A 19,286-nucleotide genomic window follows, 5' to 3' on the forward strand; every position below is an offset into this window, starting at 1 on the left:
TGGGATAAGGGGAAAACAACAACAAACAAACTGATAATATGAATTACCTGTGTGGTGACCATGACTATCTTCAAAATCTGCAATCCCAGCTTCCAAGGAATCTGGTGTCTGGCTCGGTATTTTTCACAAGGGTTCATGAAGTAAAACTTCAGGTCTTCCCTCAGGCATTCTTCTTTCACCTCAGAATCAAGATGAGCCATTGCATTTCTGTCACACAAGATAAATTTTTAAATACAAAGAACATCTTGTTCATCAGAAAGTTTCTGAGGGGCACCTGGACAGCTTAATCGGTTAAATGTCTAACTCTTGGTTTCAGTTCAGGTCATGATTTCAGGGTCATAGGATAGAGACCTGTGTTGGGTTACACATTCAACATGGGATCTGCTTGAGATTCTCTCTCTCCCCTATGCCCTTTCCCCCACTAGTTCGTTCTCTTTCTCTCTCTCTCTCTACCTCTCTGAAATATTTTTTTTAAAAAAGAAAGTTTCTGAATAATACTTTCTGTTCATGTTCTTTACCCATCCTTACAAGCAAAATTCTCCCTTCAACCAGTGACATCCTCTTCTCTTTGGAAATCTGAAAATTATTCAGGACCCTCCATCATTTGCCTTCCCACACAATTATCTATCTTGTTCAAAATGGCTACTGTCAAAATTTGTAAGAATAGGATTTTATTTGCAAGATTCATCAATTCCTGTATTTTAACATATAGCATTCACCTGTCACTGGAATATTAACAAAAACTAAAAGGGACACGTTCATGATACACCAGGTATGTAATCGCAGCAGCTGAGTATGGACTAACAGAAATAAATTGCTATGAAAATAGAGAATCTTTGTTCTAAAACGTGGTACTAAATGATTATGTCCCTTTTTTGATAATATACCAATGATAATAAGGTTCAAAAATGTAAATACCTTTAAAAACTTAAAATAGTATCTATTTATGCCTTGTCAGGTATTTGTGTCACTTTACATTAGTAAAGTTTGCTTTTACTATTGTGAAGGCTCTGATCTCAGGAACAAGCATGTGACTCAAGCTAGACCCAAAAGAATGAGTTGTGGTCTCCAGACTGTGACTGTATCTGATGAGAGAGAGGCCTACTAAACTATCGCCAAATTGTGTGTGCAAAACAATCCACTGGCAGTGTAGAAAGTATTAGTACTTCTGTTTTCTTCTTCTTTTTTTTTTTTTAGAAATTAAGTTTATAGTTTAATTTTTTATTCTAAGTAAACTCTGTGCCCAACAGGGGGCTGGAACTCACTACCCCAAGATCAAGGGTCACATGCTCTACTAACTGGGCCAGCCAGGTGCCCCTATTTTATTTTTTATCTAAAAAACAAAAGAAATCTGAACTCTACTAACTCATATAACATACAGGCTAACAGTCGTATATAATCACATACAATTTATAAGTAGGTATACACACATTGAGAACAGGTGCTTGACTTTTATCATTGGATACATAATCAAAAAGCCTGGAGATCACAGATTTAAAGGAAAGGCTGTGAGTGTGGAGTTTGTGGAAGACACCTTGCCATCATAGAATAGCGTGCCAGAGAGTGGAGCTAACACAGAACAGACAAGAGACAGACTCTAAACCTAATGATAACACTTGAGTTCTTGGATCCAGCTGTGCCTACAGCCATTCATCCCAAGACCTGCAATGTAAGCTAATGAATACTCTTTGGGGTTTGTGCTAGTTTGAGTTAGTCTTGTGCTTCTTACAACAGGAAGTGTCTTGATGGTAAATTTAGGGATTAAATTTTACTAAGTTCAGCCAATCATTCAAGGTACCCATTTCTAGGGAAGTTTTTATAATTGGGGGTCATTTGGGGGCATCTTTTCACATGGAATATCTAAATGACCTATTTGTATACTGACTTCAGATCTACATTATCTACCTCAAGTTTTAAAGACTAAAAGGTGGAGTGGGGTGGGGGAGGCATTGCCTGGCTGGCTCATCAGTAGAACATCCAACACTTGATCTCAGAGTTGTGAGTTCAAGCCCCATGTTGGGTGTGGAGCCTACTTAAAATTTTTATAAATAAATAAATAAATAATAAGACTAAAAAGGAAAGAGTTTTTAAGGCTTATTTTAAGATTATTTTAAGACTTATACTCATTTAATAATTTTCTATCTTTAAATTGGTTTTTAGATCTCCTATTTCCAGAATAATGAGTAGGCTAGATTATTTAGAATTTTCCTGCTGTGTAGGCAAAAGGAAGGAAGGGAGGAAGAGAAGGAAGGAGGGAGGGAGAGAGGGAGGAAAGGAAAAAGGAAGGAAGACAGAAGGAGGGAGGGGGAGAGGAAAGAGAAAGGAAAGGGGAAGAAGATGGAGGTTAGAAAGAAGGTCAGAAAAGAAAAAGAAAGAGAAGAGAAAAGACAGGCTGGATAAAATGCATACAACTTTGGGGAGGCAGATGGAGGAAGTACCTGTAAAAGACTGAGGAGTAAAATGTAGACCAGTAAGTCCTAGAGATCTAATGCACAATATAGTGAATCTAGACAATAATGTTGTATTATAAACATCAAACTTGCTAAAAGACAAGATCTTAATTATTCTCACAGCCAAAAAGTAATGATAATTCTGTGAGGTGAGAGAGGAGCTAACTATTGCTACAGTAGCCATTGTATTACAATATATAAAGGTATCAAATCAGTTATATACCTTAAATTTGCACAATGTTATACACTAAGTATATTTCAATTTAAAAAACATATAATATATGGACATTGGGGAGGGTATGTGCTAAGGTGAGTGCTGTGAAGTGTGTAAACCTGGCGATTCACAGACCTGTACCCCTGGGGATAAAAATATATTACATGTTTATAAAAAATATAAAAACATTAAAATTAAAATTTAAAAAATATATATAATAAAGATGTTTCTAAGAACACAGAATAATTTAAGAGCAAGGAACTCCCAGTCTAGCTTGGCGGGATCCTGGAGAAGTGGGAGCCCCCTGCCATTCATGCCCACTTAGGCTTCGTCTGCAGCCCCAGGAAAGGGGAAAGACGGAGCCAGGGCTCAAGGCCCAAAGCTCACCCACGATCTGACAGGAGACCCTCCTCAAATTGAGACGGGGATCCCCAAAGGGCCAACCTCTCAGAAAAATACCTTGCCTCACAACTACCTGTCCCCAAACTTAGAGGGCTACAGAGTAGTTTCAAAGCGAGAAAAGAAACAGGAAATTTAAAAAAAAATGGGCCCATCCTGAGAAATGATGCTCAAGATGCAGCCCTTTGAGCCCCACACCCCGAGGAGTCAGAGAACTTCAAACCATGAGAGCTTGCTTGGTTCAGGAGATCCAGACTGAGCTGTCCTGTCTCCTAGCAAACTCCCACAGAACTCTCCAGAGGTTCATCCCAGGATGTGGCCTCTCTAACACTCTGCCACAGAACCTAAAATAACATTAATCAGCAGGTCATAATATATAAGCCAGCACACAAGGAAACCAGGTCCCTTGAGCAGTCTACTTAGAGACAGGGACCAGAACCAGGACCAAGTCTATAGGAATCAGACATGGGTTGGAAAGACCATCATGCTCAGTGTATTGGATGATAAGAAGAGGTAAAATTATCTCTAAGACCAATTTGGGAAAAACAGAAACTACTTTTAGAAATGAAAAATCAACAACCACGAGTCTCATCTCAAGAGAACGAGAGCTGGGTGCTCCTGACCCCGTGCTGGAGAGCGCCCCTGACTGCAGATGCTCGGGCTCTGGGAGGAGAGAGAGAGAAACCCCTGAGTGCATATTCCCAAGTTACCACATAGCTCCATGAATGCTGTACCTGAGTGTGAAAAGCACTGTGGAAACAGGCCTCACTCTGACACAGGGGTTCACAGGGCCCAAGGGGAAATCCCCTCATAACACACAGGGGGTTGGGGGCGCCTGACAAGGAGCACGGAGGGAGGTATTTCCCAGAAGAATGTGGTATCTTAACTGTGCCTGACAGCAACATCCTCGGAGGTGAGAGTTCAGGCCCTGAGAACATGCCAGAAGAAATCTTCGTGGGCATGTTTAAGCAGTACCAAATTTAGAGTTAACCATCATCGATTTAGTGGACCTGTGTGGCTAAACAGTCATCCTGATGATTCACGGTACTTTTTCCATTTAATAAAAGGAAGAAGGCATCTGAAAAGTTGTGATCAAACCCTCAGAACACAGCATGGAAACTCCTGCCTTGGTCTCTAGCGTGAGAAACACCATACTGAAGACAGAGATGGTTTTCTCGAGAACAGTGGTGTGAAACACAGGGCATTAGGGCAAACACTTAGTAAACGCCTTGTGAGCCCAGGTGTGCCAGAGACACTCTCCTGTCTTCCAGCTCAGTGCAGTAGAAATGAGATCTATGAATACATGAATGTACAATAAAATGTGTTCCATGCTGTAAATGAAATATGCATTGGGCACCCCAGCCACAGACAACACAGTGCCCTAACTGCTTCAAGTATTCTTTTGGCTGCTAGTTTCTTCGACTACTTTGTCACTAAATGTCCAAAACATGGTAACTGATGTTAACATTACCCTAAGAAGCCTAATTAGGAAGATAATTCACAGGGGCACCTGGGTGGCTCAGTCGGTTAAGGGTCTGCCTTCAGCTCAGGTCATGATCTTGGGGTCCTGGGACTGAGCCCTGCATCAAGCTCCCTACTCGGCAGGGATCCTGCTTCCCCCTCTGCCTGGTGCACCCCCTGTTTGTCGCTCTCTCTTTCTGTTAAATAAATACATAAAATCTTAAAAAAAAAGATAATTCACACACACACAAAAAGTAAGAGATCATAAACATCAGGGTTTATTGTGTTGAATTATTTATACAACTCTATCCACCAGAAGTTTTTCACTTATAGAACAGCTGTAATACTTCTGGCATGGTGAAGGATATAAAGAAAAACAGAAAAGCCAGTATGAAACACTTTCCCCTCAAGCATACAGGAGCCCCTTGGTGAAATAAAGGATAGCACTAGTCGAATGTAATCGATAGAAGTACAGAAAAAAGAATTCATGTGAATAATAAAGTTATGAGATGGCTCTTTTTAATAAGTCCAGCTTAAGTTTAGAAATAACATCTGGGGGGTGGGGGCTGGGTAGCTCAGTTGGTTGAGCGTTCCGACTCAATTTCTGCTCCAGTCGTGATCTCAGGGTTGTGAGATGGAGCCCGGAGTGGGAATCTGTGCTCAGCGGGGAGTCTGCTTGAGGTTCTCTCTCCCTCCTCCTCTGCCCCTCCCTCTAAAATCAATAAGTAAATTTCTACCAAAGAAATAACATCTAAAGTTTGGAGGAAAAGGTAATGATATTTTGGTTCAAGAATTCTGGAATCTCAAGGGTCATGTAAATGTTTAAAGTTTCCAATCTTCACTTTTCTAAGCGCTCTTTCTTGCCCCACTCTTCCTAGTTTGTAGATCTGCCCTATATCCCTGGTCAGTGAAGGGTATTAAACACACACCCACGTACAACTGGACATCCTAGAACAAAAATACAATGGTGCGAAACAAAAAAATGGTGCAAAGTGAAAAAGAAGGAAAACGAAAAAAAGAAAAGAGGCAAGAGGGTATCACTGGACTAAAACATCCCCGCATTTGACACCCATTGACATCCAACACGCTCCTGCGCTGAACACCAAGAGAGGTGTTTGGTACAAGAGGCTGGAAGCTGCGATCCCAACTTTAGAAGCAGGAAGTAAGTCGGCAGGAGAAACACTGCAGGTTGGATCACAGATGATGAAAATGCACCAACAGGTTGAGAAAAGGACAGGGAACCGAGAACTCATAACACAATTTGGGGGAAGGGAAACTGCACCATAAAAAGAGGTAAGGGAGAGAAATCAACGAAGATCTAAATCGGACCCATCCACCGCAGCATAGTCATGAAGCTGAAATTGCACGAAATAAATAAGGTCAGGACTCATAAATTATTTATGTCTCACTAAACTATAGGAAATGCATGATCTGGATTATATAAGCTTAATAAAGAGAACTGTTAAAGACCATAGTATCGGAGGGGAAAAGCCCAGGACTGGGGAGCATAAAAACAAGATCTGGGACAGGATGGAAATGCACCCACATGATGGGCTAAATGAAAGCTAGAGATGCTAAATGGCAAAGTAAACAGCACTTGGGAAAGAGAGACGCCCAAGCCTGGGTCGTATGGGGAGAAGTCGCGTCAAAGCTACTGTCTGTTACTAAGAAAACCTACTCTTCCCTCTGATAATCAGGACTGTGCAACGTCAGCTACACTTAAGGCTATCGTGTGACCAAGGGCAATTCCGTCTTTAACAAATCAATAACTAAGAAAGTCCATGGAAGCTTGAAGTTTTAGAAAACGTAAAAGAAAACAAGTTACCATCAATTCTTAATCTCACAGGGGTCATAACCCCCTATGAAAACCAGGGAAAGCTTTTGATCTTTGCCTCAGAAAAATGCACACAAATTTCGATGACGGCACCTTGTTCCTATTCATGCAATCAGCTCAGCAAATAAGCTAACCAGCCCAGGCTGCTAGCTTCTCAGCTTGCATGACCCTTACCCTACATAGAAAGAGGTAGAAAATACTGTTTTCTACTCTAGTGGCATCCAAAGAGGGGGTGTGTGCACACAAGTAGGAGTTAAGGCCAATTACTGGTATGTGGGAAGAAAGGGTTAGGGCTTCTAAGTGGACTAACCTAGCAAAGCCAGAAGTGAAGGTTTACAAGGTTTAATGTAGGGATCATTGTGTATCACACGGAAGCTGCCCTCACCTGGTCAGAACGATGGATGCCTGTGCCTCACATAGGTAAGAAGCACACCCTGGGGAAGAAAGCGATTTCCCAAAGTAGGGGCTTGATGGTGGTGGCCTCACTGATTTTCAGCATGGCCCTACCACTAAAGGCTTATGTGGCCCATTTAAGCACTTTTGAAGTATACTTTCCTGTTAGTCAACCCTCACAAGGTAGGGAAGGGACATAAATGTTCTGGCAAAAAAACGAGTATCACTGGAAAACGAATGACGGCCCATGTTAACATCAAGAAAGTGGAAACTCAAATACTCTCCTAGGGCAAATTTCGCTTGCCATGAGTTTAAAAAAGATGAAAAGTAGATCTGATCTGGAAAAAAGAAACAAATTTATCAAGAAAGCTCTTTGGGAAGTACCTGGGTGGTTCTATTGATTAACTATCTGCTTTTGGCTCAGGTCAGGATCTCAGGGTTATGAGATCAAGCCCCTCAACAGGCTCCACTCCGGGCGTGAGCCTGCTTGAGATTCTCTCTCCCTTGAGACGCCTGGTTAAGCAGCTGCCTTCGGCTCAGGTCATGGTCCCAGCGTCCTGGGATCGAGTCCCACATCGAGCTCCTTGCTGGGCAGGGAGCCTGCTTCTCCCTTCTCCTCTGTCTGCCGTTCTGTCTGCCTGTGCTAGGTCGCGTTCACTCTCTCTCTCTCTGACAAAAAAAAAAAAAGAGAGAGAGAGAGAGATCCTCCTCCCTCTTTCTCTGCCCACCTCTAAAAAATGGTCACCTTTTTCATAGTAGATATGATTCTACTTACAATATACAGATACACATTCAGAGATGGTGGATGTTCTTTTAGTTGATGGAGTAAATTATCAAAAATCTTTGGGACAACTTCTCTAGTCTTGGAGCTTCTCAGAGCTCCAGCCACACCTCAGTGGCTGTTCTTCTGTTGTCCCTGCTGACATTATAAACTCCTTAGCTTGGGGGGAGTTGGGGTTTGTTCCCCTAGCTCCTGACAGACATCACTGCTTGGGGATCTCATATCGATGCAGTGGTGATAAAACGGGATGGTTTTCCTAATTCACAACTCTCTTACTCGTCCTAGAGGATGACACAGCAGAAGCAGGGGAACCACTCTCCCAATCGATGCTTTCTCTATCCTTAGCACAGGGACCAATAAGTACCACCAGTCTTCCAGGAACCCACATCTGGGGAGCTCTGTTTCATCTGGTCCCACCTACCCCCCGACAATGTCGTCTTTTCCTCCCAAATTTAAGAGTGTACATTATTTCAAAAGATCAGTAACAAACCTCACCCCTGATTTTCATTCCTTGGAGGAAATTTCTTTCATGTTTCTCTTCAGTTATTTATTTTAATATTTCTCAATAATGTTATCCCACTATTTATTACTCTTTTAGATATTATCAATTTATATCCTCCTATGGGAAAGATGATTTTAGCTCTTACATCTGCTCCCCACCAGCAAACATACACATTCCCCTCTCCATTGTCCCAATAAAATTTTAATAAAACTTTTAGATAAATTAATATTCAAAATTTACAAAGTGAATATGCAAATACTTTTCATAGTTGAACCAGTAGTACACTGTGATTTTATAAATATAAATATAAATTATATTCATATATTATATATAGATGTAAATTATATATATGTGTGTATATGTATATATTTCTTTTTTTTTTTTTAAGTACGCTCCATGCCCAACATGGGGCTCGAACTAACAACCCTGAGATTAAGGATGGCATGCTCTACTGACTGAGCCAACCAGGCAACACCCCCACTCTATTTTTTATTCTTTCTTGTAAAAAGAAGGTTTTGGTGTTTAATTGCCTTTTTCCCCATTTGCTCAGTTTTCAGCATACCAACAAGGGTTCATCACCAAACTGGCTGAATCTGCCAGCTCCCTTCAATATAGTCAAACAAGTGGGGCAACTTGTCAATTTGTTTCAACTCATCATTCCCCATACATCCTCTTGCTCCAACCTATACACTGGTTGCTCCTAATCCCTATTAAGAGCCATCCAGGGGCGCCTGGGTGGCTCAGTGGGTTAAGGCCTCTGCCTTCAGCTCGGGTCATGATCCTGGGATCCTGGGATTGAGCCTCACATCCGGCTCTCTGCTCAGCGGGGAGCGTGCTTCCTCCTCTCTCTCTGCCTGCCTCTCTGCCTACTTGTGATCTGTCAAATAAATAAATAAAATCTTAAAAAAAAAAAAAAAAAAAAAAAAAAAAGGAGCCATCCATTTGGGAATTCCCTTCACCTTCTTCCCAAATTGGATTCCGCATTTCCAGGACTTCCTTTATTCCCTCATTTTTATGGCGAGTATCCATCCATCCCTGCCTGTGAAAGGAAGCCTGGAAGGTAAATTTTGAGCCTTCCCTTGATAGACATTGCTAACTGCCTGCCCTGTATCCATTCCTCCCTTCTTCCTGATTTTGTTGAGAGTAAGGAATATATGCACACCCAAGAATAGGGTCATTCAATAGAAGAACTAGGCAAAAACACAAAACCATTGTTTACCAACTCAGCCACACACAGAGTCACCTGGGGGCACTTGAGAACCACGGAAGCCCAGCTTCCACCCCCAGAGATTCTGGCCTCATTGGTGGGGGTGCAGCCTGGGCATCTGGGTGGGGGGAGCTCTTAAAAACTCCCCAGCTTATTCTACTGTGCACCCAGTTTGAAATCCTCTACCTGAGAGATTACAGTTTCTGTCTCATTATTTTATGAATAAGACAACTAAGTTTCCCTAACATTGCAATCCGCCCCAAAGAATGCAAGTTGCTGACCCCGACAGTATTCCTTCCTGATCCCAGAATTAAATATTTCTTAAGGAATCATGGCCTGTAGGATGGTAACGAATGAAGAAAAAAAGTGTTATGTGCAAATAATCTAGTATTTCAAATATACTTTCTCCCCTTTCGAAATATGTGGAAATTAGCCGACAATAGGATCCTAGCCTCTAAGATCAGGAGACTTCTACACGGTCATGTTATCAAAATGAGAAAGAAAAAACAGGTGAAGCCATCTGATGGGACAAATCCAACATTTACTTTGCTCAGGGTCTCTGCGGGCTTCTGACTGTCTAGAACATTCCATCTGTTCGGCCCCGTTGGAATTGCTCAAGGTGCACCCTCCCCTGCTGCAGGCTCCAGTTGCCACTCCTCAGGCGGCAGCCTAAGGGCTCGGCAGCATTTGACACAGCTGACCACGACATGCCCTGGGACCACCTTTTCTCTCTGCTTCTAGGTCACCCCACTGCCCTGGTTTTTCTGCCTACCTCACTGGGCATTTCCCGGTCTCCTTCGCTGGCTCCTCTCCCATATGAATGGGAGTGCCTCAGGACATGTCCCAGGGTTCCTCCATCCCCCGCCCTGTCCTCCCTTCTACAAGACTTTGCCCTGTCCTGTGGCTTTAAACACTACGCACGTGATGTGGACTCTTCACATTTGCCACTCCTGCAAGTCTCTCTCTGGAACAGACTCCCTTATCCAACCTCTTCCTTGAAACTCCACCCGCCTGTCTAAGAGATTTCTCAATCAACTCCCCACGCCTTTCTCCACCCATCTGCTCCCTGCATCTATTCAGATGTTTCAGCTGTAATCACTTCCCCTATTAGTGGTTACCCCCTCCTTGGCTATGCAGTAGAAGCACCTGGGGACTTTTAAAAACCATTTCAGGGCCTGGCTTCTAGCCCCTAGACATTCTGATTTAATTGTGGTCCAGTTATGAGCTGAACATCAAGATTTCTGATAAGATTTCCGGGTGATTCTAGTGTGCAGGAAAGTGTAGGAACATGTGCTCCAGAGCCCTACGATGGGTCCTCCTTTTCATCAATCCTCATATCCAACTGATCAAGTCTTCCTTCAAAGCACATCATGGATTAGTCTCCATCTCTCTCTCTATCTGATCCAGCCTCCCTGGTCCATGCCCTGTCACTTCTCACTTGACAACTTAACAGTCTTTCACTGTCCCCCAGGTTAATCAGAGGGGTAATGTTAAAAGCCCAAGTCAGATATCATTCCCTGCTGAAAACTGTAGTGGCATTCCCCAGCTCTCAAACTAAAATCCAAGCCCGTCCCCCAACCCCCCCAACGCCCCCCCACCACATCATTGCCTAAAAGTCTCCTGCCCCCCTCCTTCCCACACACACCCTTCCCCTTCCTCACTACCCCACTGGCCTCCTTCCTGGCCCTGGAACATCCTGATCTGGACATACGCATCTGCTGCTTCACCTGTCCTCTCTGCCCAGCTCTCTGCATGCCTGGCTCCCCACTGCCTCTCCCATCACTGAATTTCCTTTATAACTAAGATCACATTCTTCATTGGTCTTCCCTACAAGAGCACTGCATGAAGGCCTGCTCTTGCTAGTCACTATATCCCCTAGCATACAGCAGAGCACCTAACGCATAAGAGGTGTTCAACGAATACTTGTTTTGGGAAGAAATGGGTCAATGAAGGAGACAACAATGCTGACAACATGAACATTTCCTTGGCCAGCACCTGATAAAGGGAATGAATAATAATGCCAGCCACAGAAACAAATATAATAAAAGCAATACAATAACAAGAATGCAAAGTCTAAAACACGGGTAGGAAAATTTGAATTTAAAATATACTGAAAAGGTTTGCTTAGCCAAGATACATTAGAGAGTTTTAGGTAATCGAGTTGCTTGGTTTGCTGATAGAAACCCTATTTTGTTTCAATTAATATTCCTAAAGTCTTTCCAAAGAATGAATGACTCCATGAGTTATCACGAAAACTCACAATCCATTGGGGAGAGAGAAAAGGAGTGTCCTCCTTGAAATTAAATGCAAAAGCAAAACTTAGATACATTTAAGCAAATAAAATTGGTTGGAGCATATGATAGACATTTTTAAAATAGGATTTGACAAGGCCTTTCTAAAGATGATGAAATTTACAAGCCAATGAAGAAGACTGACAGATCTTTACACAAACATCTATGATTTCAAAAAGTTAAAAGAATGTGGAAAAGGTCTGCAATATATTTGAACAGGCAGAAAAGCTTATGACCTGTTATCTGTAGAGAGCGCTCAGCTACGAGTAAGAAAAAGACAACCCAGTGTAATCACAGGCCGAGGATCTGAACAGTCAGTGAACATTTAACAACAACAAAAATGGGGCGCCTGGGTGGCTCAGGGGTTTAAAGCCTCTGCCTTCGGCTCAGGTCATGATCCCAGGATCCTGGGATCGAGCCCCGCACTGGACTCTCTGCTCAGTGGGGAGCCTGCTTCCACCTCTCTCTCTCTGCCTGCCTCTCTGCCTACTTGTGATTTCTCTGTCAAATAAATAAATAAAATCTTTAAAAAACAACAACAAATATGGACTAACAGTCAAATTGGTGAAAATCTGAAGTTTTATTTATCATAAGGAGAACAAAACTCTATTGATGGAAATGTAAATCTCCCAAGGGCACTTGGGACAGTAACTGGGATCTATGAATCAAACTTCTATGGATTTATGCCACAAAGTGGCATAACAAAAAACAAGATGGGTTTTCAAAGGGGGTGTGAGTTTTTCAGAACAAGCACCAGTCAGAATGATGGCTACAAAAGTGTTCACTGTAACCCAACTGACAACTTTGTATTGGCCTGAAGATGTCTATGCATATTTTAAGTTAGGAAACAAATATATTGAGGTTCTATCTTCCCAAAAATGTTGACATTTATATCTGTAATTAGATATCTTAAAAGTCTAGAAGTGCATAAACCAGGAAAAAAAAGTCTTGGTAATCTGGTGAAGTCGTGTTATATGTAATCTTAATTTTCTTCTTTAAATTTTCCACATTTTCTTGATCTTTGGTGACTGACATACAGATTCTTGAGTTACCATTATGAGTTAAAATAAGCTATGTCAAAGAGGATCTAATAATACATGTAATCCAGTATTTCCCTGCCCAACATTCATGGGGGAGGGAGAAAGTGGGGAAGTCATGCAGAGGCTGAACTGCGGCATTTCGGTGTTTCCGGGGGTGGGGGTATCACAGGGCAATCTGGCAGATGGAAGACTTTAGAAAAATCCCAACAAACCACATTGGGTTTTTTCTTCTACTCCAATTCTTTTGTTTGTTTGTTTGTTTAAGATTTTATTTATTTACTTGACAGGCAGAGGTCACAAGTAGGCAGAGAGGCAGGCAGAGAGAGAGGAAGGGAGGAAGGCAGAGAGGCTCCTCACTGAGCCCAATGTGGGGCTTGATCCCAGGACCCTGAGATCATGACCTGAGCGAAGGCAGAGGCTTTAACCCACTGAGCCACCCAGGCGCCCCTTCTACTCCATTTCTTGCAATGAACTGATTTTGTCATGATTTGAAGAGTTGCTGAGAGAGAGACAGAGGAAGGGAGAGGGAGGGAATGAATGGGAGGGAGAAAGGGAGAGAGAAAGAGAGTGATCCAGACAGCTGAGGCTCTGGGGTAGTTAGGCCCTAACTAAAGGAAGTCAAGGAGGAAAAAAAAAAAAAAAAGGAAAAGAAAAGTCAAAGAAAGAAACCTTGGTTACCCTCTAAGCATAGCTCTCAGAACATAAGTGATGTGCCCATTCTCATCCTGAAAAGCACTGGGAAGGAAGACTGAAGGGCTTTTCATTTTCTACTAGAGCTACTCATTAAGAATGTGCATGCTACAACTTTCAGGAATTTCCCTAGACATGACCAACCATGTCACCAAGTTCCTATAAAATCATCCCCCATCACCACTTTGCTACCTCTGAGCAGCAGAAAAGCAGAACTAGTCTGCGCATTTTAAAAGTGCTTGTTCTGTACAAGTCACACCCCTTTTGAAAACACATCCTGGCCAATCAGCTCTCTAGGGCAGAGATAAGTAAAGCAAAACTCATTTCTCAGCAATACAGGATTCCCAAAGCACTTAAAGCTGGAGAAGATGGGGCGCTTGGGTGGCTCAGTCAGTTAAGCCTCTGACTCTTGATCTCTGCTCAAGTCATGATCTCAGGGTCCTGAGATCAAGCCCCACGTAGGCTCAGCACTGGGCATGGAGCCAGCCTAAGGGGAAAAAAAAAGCTTGAAGCTTGAGAAAATGACTAGAATTATGACATTCCTTATATTTTTCTTTCTCTAACATATCAATAAGTGCCCAATTTAACAGGGTCATGCTGATGCCTATCCCTAAGGAGAAGTAAAATTAAAAGCCACAAAGCCATAATTAATCATTTTCTCCTCAAACCACTAAATGAGTTTACCTTATTTTTAGACAAGCCCACCTCCATGGTTGGGGAATCCCTAGATTCACCCTATCTCTAACAATTCCCTCCAGTCACCATAGATGACATGATTTTTTTAAGCCCACCACTTAAATTATGGGTGTCCTGGAATTATAGCAAGGACAGTATTTCCGAACCTTTAGCTTCACTAGTCACCAATTATTGCCTGACAGTTGCTTTACGCTGAAATACCAGATGTATTCAAGGGGAGATCACCTTCAAAGGAGAAGAAAGGAAGCCATCTCCCAACAGAGGGGACAGGAATATTGGCATCCCTCCCACCCCCAAAGCTGTCTTGTCACCCAGGGACTTGGGGGGAGGAAGAGGGAAGGCAGCAGAGACCCAAGATCAAAACAGAGTAGAGAGCTCAGCTAGGGGTAGGCTAAGGAAAATTGGATGAACCCCCCCCCACCAGATGATTGCCAAAGCAAACCAACCAACCAATCAAAACTTGGCTTTAAACATCTGCCCCTGAGAAGAATATTGCAGTCTGAGTAAAAAGAATGAAGTCCGGAAATAAAATTTCTTTTCTCTATGAATCTCACAACATGTGATGTCAGAGCTCCCCGAAGGGAGCTCTCACTCTTCAGAAATGACACAGGGAACCTAGAACAGCCCAGCCTCAGGGAAGATCCCACTTCTAACTTTCTGGCCAAAAGGGTTTCTTTCAGCTACTGATTTTACTTGTAAGTTGTAGCCACAAGAAGCCACCTGTTTTCCCACTAAGCTTTGAGGTTTGTCTTATCCTGGGTTTCACTTCACTGATAGAGACCGAGCCTGAAGAGCTCAGCTTATGAATATGATCATTCCTGACTTTCAGTTCTCTATTCTCTGCCACTCTGTTCGAAATTTGTCTCCCTACATTTCCTCCTTGATTCATTAGAAAACATTTTATATTTATTATTCTGTTGTTAAAAACACCACTTTTGATGCTCCTCCTTGCAAGAAAAGAACATGGCCTCCTCAGATACTTCATCAAGATTTACCGATTTTTAAGGGCAGGAAATTAAATCAAATTGGCACCATTATGTTGGCCTCTGCATGGGAACAGTAAGGCAAAGAATGGAACATGGGTGTTTACAATGGGTCCAGGCCACAGAACCTGGTTTAGGGGAGGTTTGCTACAGAAGGCTAAGTTTACAGTCATGGGAGTTTGACTCAAAGTATGAAAAGGAAGATGAGCTAGAATCTTGAGACTGCTGACTCAAAAGGAGAAGCTGCCGGATTCCCCCACACTTGGGCTATTTGGTTAGCACATCACAGAGATGGTGAGCAGTTCCTGAAAGTGTGAAGCCCACATCCCACCTCTGCAGAGAACAAGGTAGCTGGTCCCTTCAACAGAAAACATGAGAATTCCTATCCTGATGTTCTAGACAACTTCTCCACCTGTCTCTTAATGACCCCTTCTTCCATTCTCAATTTACAATGATACAATCCAATTTCCCACTGGCACCGCACAACCAGACATACACACACATATATTTCAAATCTGAATCCCTTCGAAAGCTGTTTGTGGGTAGAGCCGAGTACGTGTTCCACACTGTAAGAATGGGAGCCTCTGGTAGGGAAGGAAAAAAATGAAACAAGATGGGATTGGGAGGGAGACAAACCATAAGAGATTCTCAATCTCACAAAACAAACTGAGCTGGGGGGTAGGGAGTGGGTGGTTGGGTTACGGACATTGAGGTGGGTATGTGCTATGGTGAGTGCTGTGAAGTGTGTCAGCCTGAGAATTCACAGACCTGTAATGGGGGGGGAGCAAATAATACATTATTTGTTAATTTAAAAAAAAGAGTGGGAGCCTCTGGAGATACTCTCTCGAGTGGATGCAAATGGTTAACTCCTGGAGGAAATAGGCTGAGAAAAATACTAGCATAAAGATTAAAAAAAGAGAAAGACTATAGACCACACCCACCATAAACACCAGCTTGTTTACCAGCCAAGCCGAACACCATAAATAAAGCCAGAGTCCATTTGCTCCCCCTTTCAGAACAGGGGTTTAGAGCTAAAGCAGATGGAAGAAATGTCTAATTTCTGCCCATCTTCCCCATTAAAAATAGACACCTAGCATTAAAAGAGATGGTCGTTTTGGTGTAACAGTGACCAGTATCCAGTTGTCAAAAAAGTTGTACCAAAGTTATGTCTTCTCATTCAAAACCGACCTTGCAAAATTTGTCTCCCTACTTTTCCTCCTCGCTTCATTAGGAGATTTTATATTTATTATTCTGTTGTTAAAAACACCACTCTCGATATGCTCCTCCTTGCGAGAAAAGAACACGGCCTCCTCAAATACTTCATCAGGATATACCGATTTTTAAGGGCAGAAAATTAAATCAAATTGGCACCATTATGTTGCCCTCTGCGTGGGAACAGTCAAGCGAAGAGTGGAACATGGGTTTCACATACACTAGAAAAGTATATGCCACCCTTGCTTGGAACTACTTATCTGGACGGCCAGCAGAGATCAAGTGAGTGCTTCTCCTGAATTCTGGCGTTCCTTGCTAGCATTGAGTCCGTGTCTAATAACACTGAGAAGGCCACGCAGGAAAAGCAGGAGAGTCTCTTACATTATTTTTAAAAAATTTAACGGCCCACCTCTATATTTGTTTTGTGAGCAGAGGTGGGGGAGCCAAGGCCTGTTTGTACTCAACCCCCCCTCCCCCACCCCACCTCCACCCCCGGGGCTCAGCTGCGCAGTTGGCTGGTTGCAGCTCTGACCACGGAGGTGGGGCCCCTTGGCAGCATCACCCCGCTGAACTGTACGCCTTTTCATAAAAGCAGAGGAATGGGGGTTAGCCGCACTATAACCCTCCCACCTGAGGAAAAGGCCTGTTTGTTCCGGAAGGCAAAGCCCAGCCTTATTTAACCAACTGCAAGCAGTGAATGTAAGCACTCCCAAGGCCCCAAGGAAGCTCCAGTTTAGAACAGTAAAGGCATCCACTTGAGGAGAGTTTCTCCAGAATCTGACACCCTGAAAGACACTGCTCAGACGCCTCACCTGATCGTTAGCCTGAAAACACCTGATCCTGTCTCGGGCTTCCCGGCCCCGGGAAACCGATAAGACTGCTGGGCCAGTGCCTCCGCCTTCCAAACTTTCCACAGCTTTCGTTCGGGGTTCCGAGCAGGAAAACCCGCTCAGTGCACACGCACCTCGGCTTTCCCGGGCACGACTCCCCCAAAGTCGGAGCCCTTCCAGGCGGGCTCCCGTCTCTTACCCTTCCTGCAGCTGCCGGCGCGCGCAGACCCGGGCGTGGGGTGAGGACGGCGGCCGCCGCGGGGACGGCGCCGGCGGGGGGACCGCAGGGCTCAAGTGCGCCCCGGGAGGCCAGGGGCGCGTGGCCCAGGTGTTCCCGCCCCGCCCCCGAGCCACCTCCTCCACCTCATAGCCTCCCGCCGGGGCAGGGCAAACCGGGCATCTAGCGGAGAGCTTCTCAACTCGGGCCCTAGGGCACTCTTCCCACGTGGAACGCGGCGGGCCTTTCGGAGCCCCGAGGGCGGGAGGCAGCGAAGCGGAGGCCGGCGGAGGCGGTGGGAGGTGGAGCGCAGGTGCGTCCGCCAGAAGTCCCCTGGAGGAAAGCGGCCCGGGGAGGGGGCGGCGGTGGGGTCCCCGGGGAGGGACCGTGGGATGCTGGAGAGCCGGGGGGAGCCGGGCGCCTCGGGGATACTGACCTGCCTCGGGGCCCCCAGGACGCGCCTGAGGCTCCGTTCCACGCCGGAAGGTCCAGAGCCTCCACGCCGGGAGGCATGGTGCGGCCCCCGTGAGTCAGGAGGAGGAGGCCGAGGGTGAGACGGGTGCACCTGCCTCGGCCCCTAGGAACCGGCCCGAGGCCCCCGCCTTCTGGTCTCGGGTGATGCTGGGAGATGCGGCCGGCCGGCCCGTGTGTCTGCGGTGAGCTCTGGCTGGGGAGAAGCGCCGTCCAAAGGGAACCGAGTGATGGAGCTCCACACTGCCCCCGGGCGGCGGGGGCGCGCACTCCCTGCCCTCCGAGACCGCCTGCCTTTCTGGGCTCCCGTTTTCTACACCATTCCGCGCACTACTCTAGTCATTTCTATTTTGATACTTTCGGGACTCGGTGCCAAGCCGGATGCTGGGCACTGTGGACACCGGGATAAGAATGAGACGGCCCCCTGCTCTAGGACTTTGCACCACCGGCAAGTTCATCGGATAAGTTCATCCGTTAGACCGTGTTTGTATTCTTAAGTACGCGATCACACGGCGCAAGGGCCACGTCCCGGAGATATTAAGCGCTACGGAGGCACGAGGAGAAGAGAAACAAATCGCCTTTCGCTCGCATGAGGAAGCTGGAGCGGACCCTCGGCGCAGGGAGCGCGCGTCCGCGTGGCCCTGGGCGGGACAGAGGGATCGCGCAGACGTGCAGGACCCGAGCTGGGGGACAGCGGCAGCCCAAGCCCGAGCCTGCTGCTGCCGCCGCTCTTCCCTCCCAGGGCACAAAGGAAAGGACACCGGCCTGCTGGACACCGGGCATGAATCTTGGAAATGAGGTTCTCGGGCACGTGCTCAAATGTCATGCTCAGCTGCGTAATGTTGACTTGGCAGTTTGGACCCGGCCGACAGCCTCGTTTCCGGGGAGTCCTATTCCTTCTTTCCCCGTGGTAGCAGCAGCAGCAGCAAAGTCCTGAGTTCAGGCGATGTGGATCGGCAAGTGCTTAAAAGGTTTCTGGGGTTAGCTAGGGCAAAGAATATTCTGCCAGGTAATTATATTAAAATGTGCCTGCAGGTAGATGTAATTGGACAGAATGAGATAAATAGATATACATAACTGACCCTCTTCTGAAAGTCACTTTTAAGGCAAACGTGCCTATTTTAGAGTTCTTTTCACCAAAGGTGCCCACTGGGTGCGGACAGGCTTGGAAAATCCCGTTTGCGTAATACTGGTCCTACAGGTGGGCGCAAGGGTGGTTTGGTTAGGTTCCTTTTTGGAAGAGGAGAGGAAATGGTACAGCGTGGTTTTTGTGGGGAGGATGTGGACTCCATGAAAAAGACAGACTGTGGCTTGATTGGAAAATGTTGGAGGAAGCATAGGAAAAGTAAGACATACTGTGTTTATATATATATTGTGTAAATATGTACACATATTACATATCCTGTATATAGTATATGTATATGCACAGTTTTTACGCTAAGGAATTTTCAAGGCTTTTTAATTGAAAGAAAATTCACCTATTAATCTCAAAACGCTAAGACTCCACTATGAACAACAATTCCTTTAGAGAGGGACTGTAAACTGGGATAACTTCTTTTTATATCAACCGACTTCTCATCACAGGTGTTTTCTAAAACTTCATATTCCTACTAAA

General features: G+C 44.8%; 1 protein-coding gene across 4 annotated transcripts in view; it reads right to left on the reverse strand.

Annotated features, from left to right (window-relative positions):
- Positions 1-17,973, reverse strand: part of MCOLN2 (mucolipin TRP cation channel 2) — a 54,835-nt gene extending 36,862 nt beyond the window's left edge. The window contains exons 1-2 of one of the 4 annotated variants that reach the window (XM_044238597.1): positions 17,637-17,973; positions 48-207 (exon numbers count right to left, since the gene is read on the reverse strand). In XM_044238597.1, coding sequence (XP_044094532.1) covers positions 48-207; positions 17,637-17,713 — 237 coding nt within the window. In that variant the 5' untranslated portion in view covers positions 17,714-17,973. Of the gene's footprint in view, positions 1-47; positions 208-16,965; positions 17,051-17,182; positions 17,204-17,636 lie in introns of those variants that run through there. The other 3 variants (XM_044238598.1, XM_044238600.1, XM_044238599.1) reach the window with 3 other exon arrangements.
- Positions 17,974-19,286: the final 1,313 nt, after the last annotated feature.

Source organism: Neovison vison, chromosome 2 (assembly GCF_020171115.1).
Source record: "Neovison vison isolate M4711 chromosome 2, ASM_NN_V1, whole genome shotgun sequence".
Taxonomy (NCBI): Eukaryota; Metazoa; Chordata; class Mammalia; order Carnivora; family Mustelidae; genus Neogale; species Neogale vison.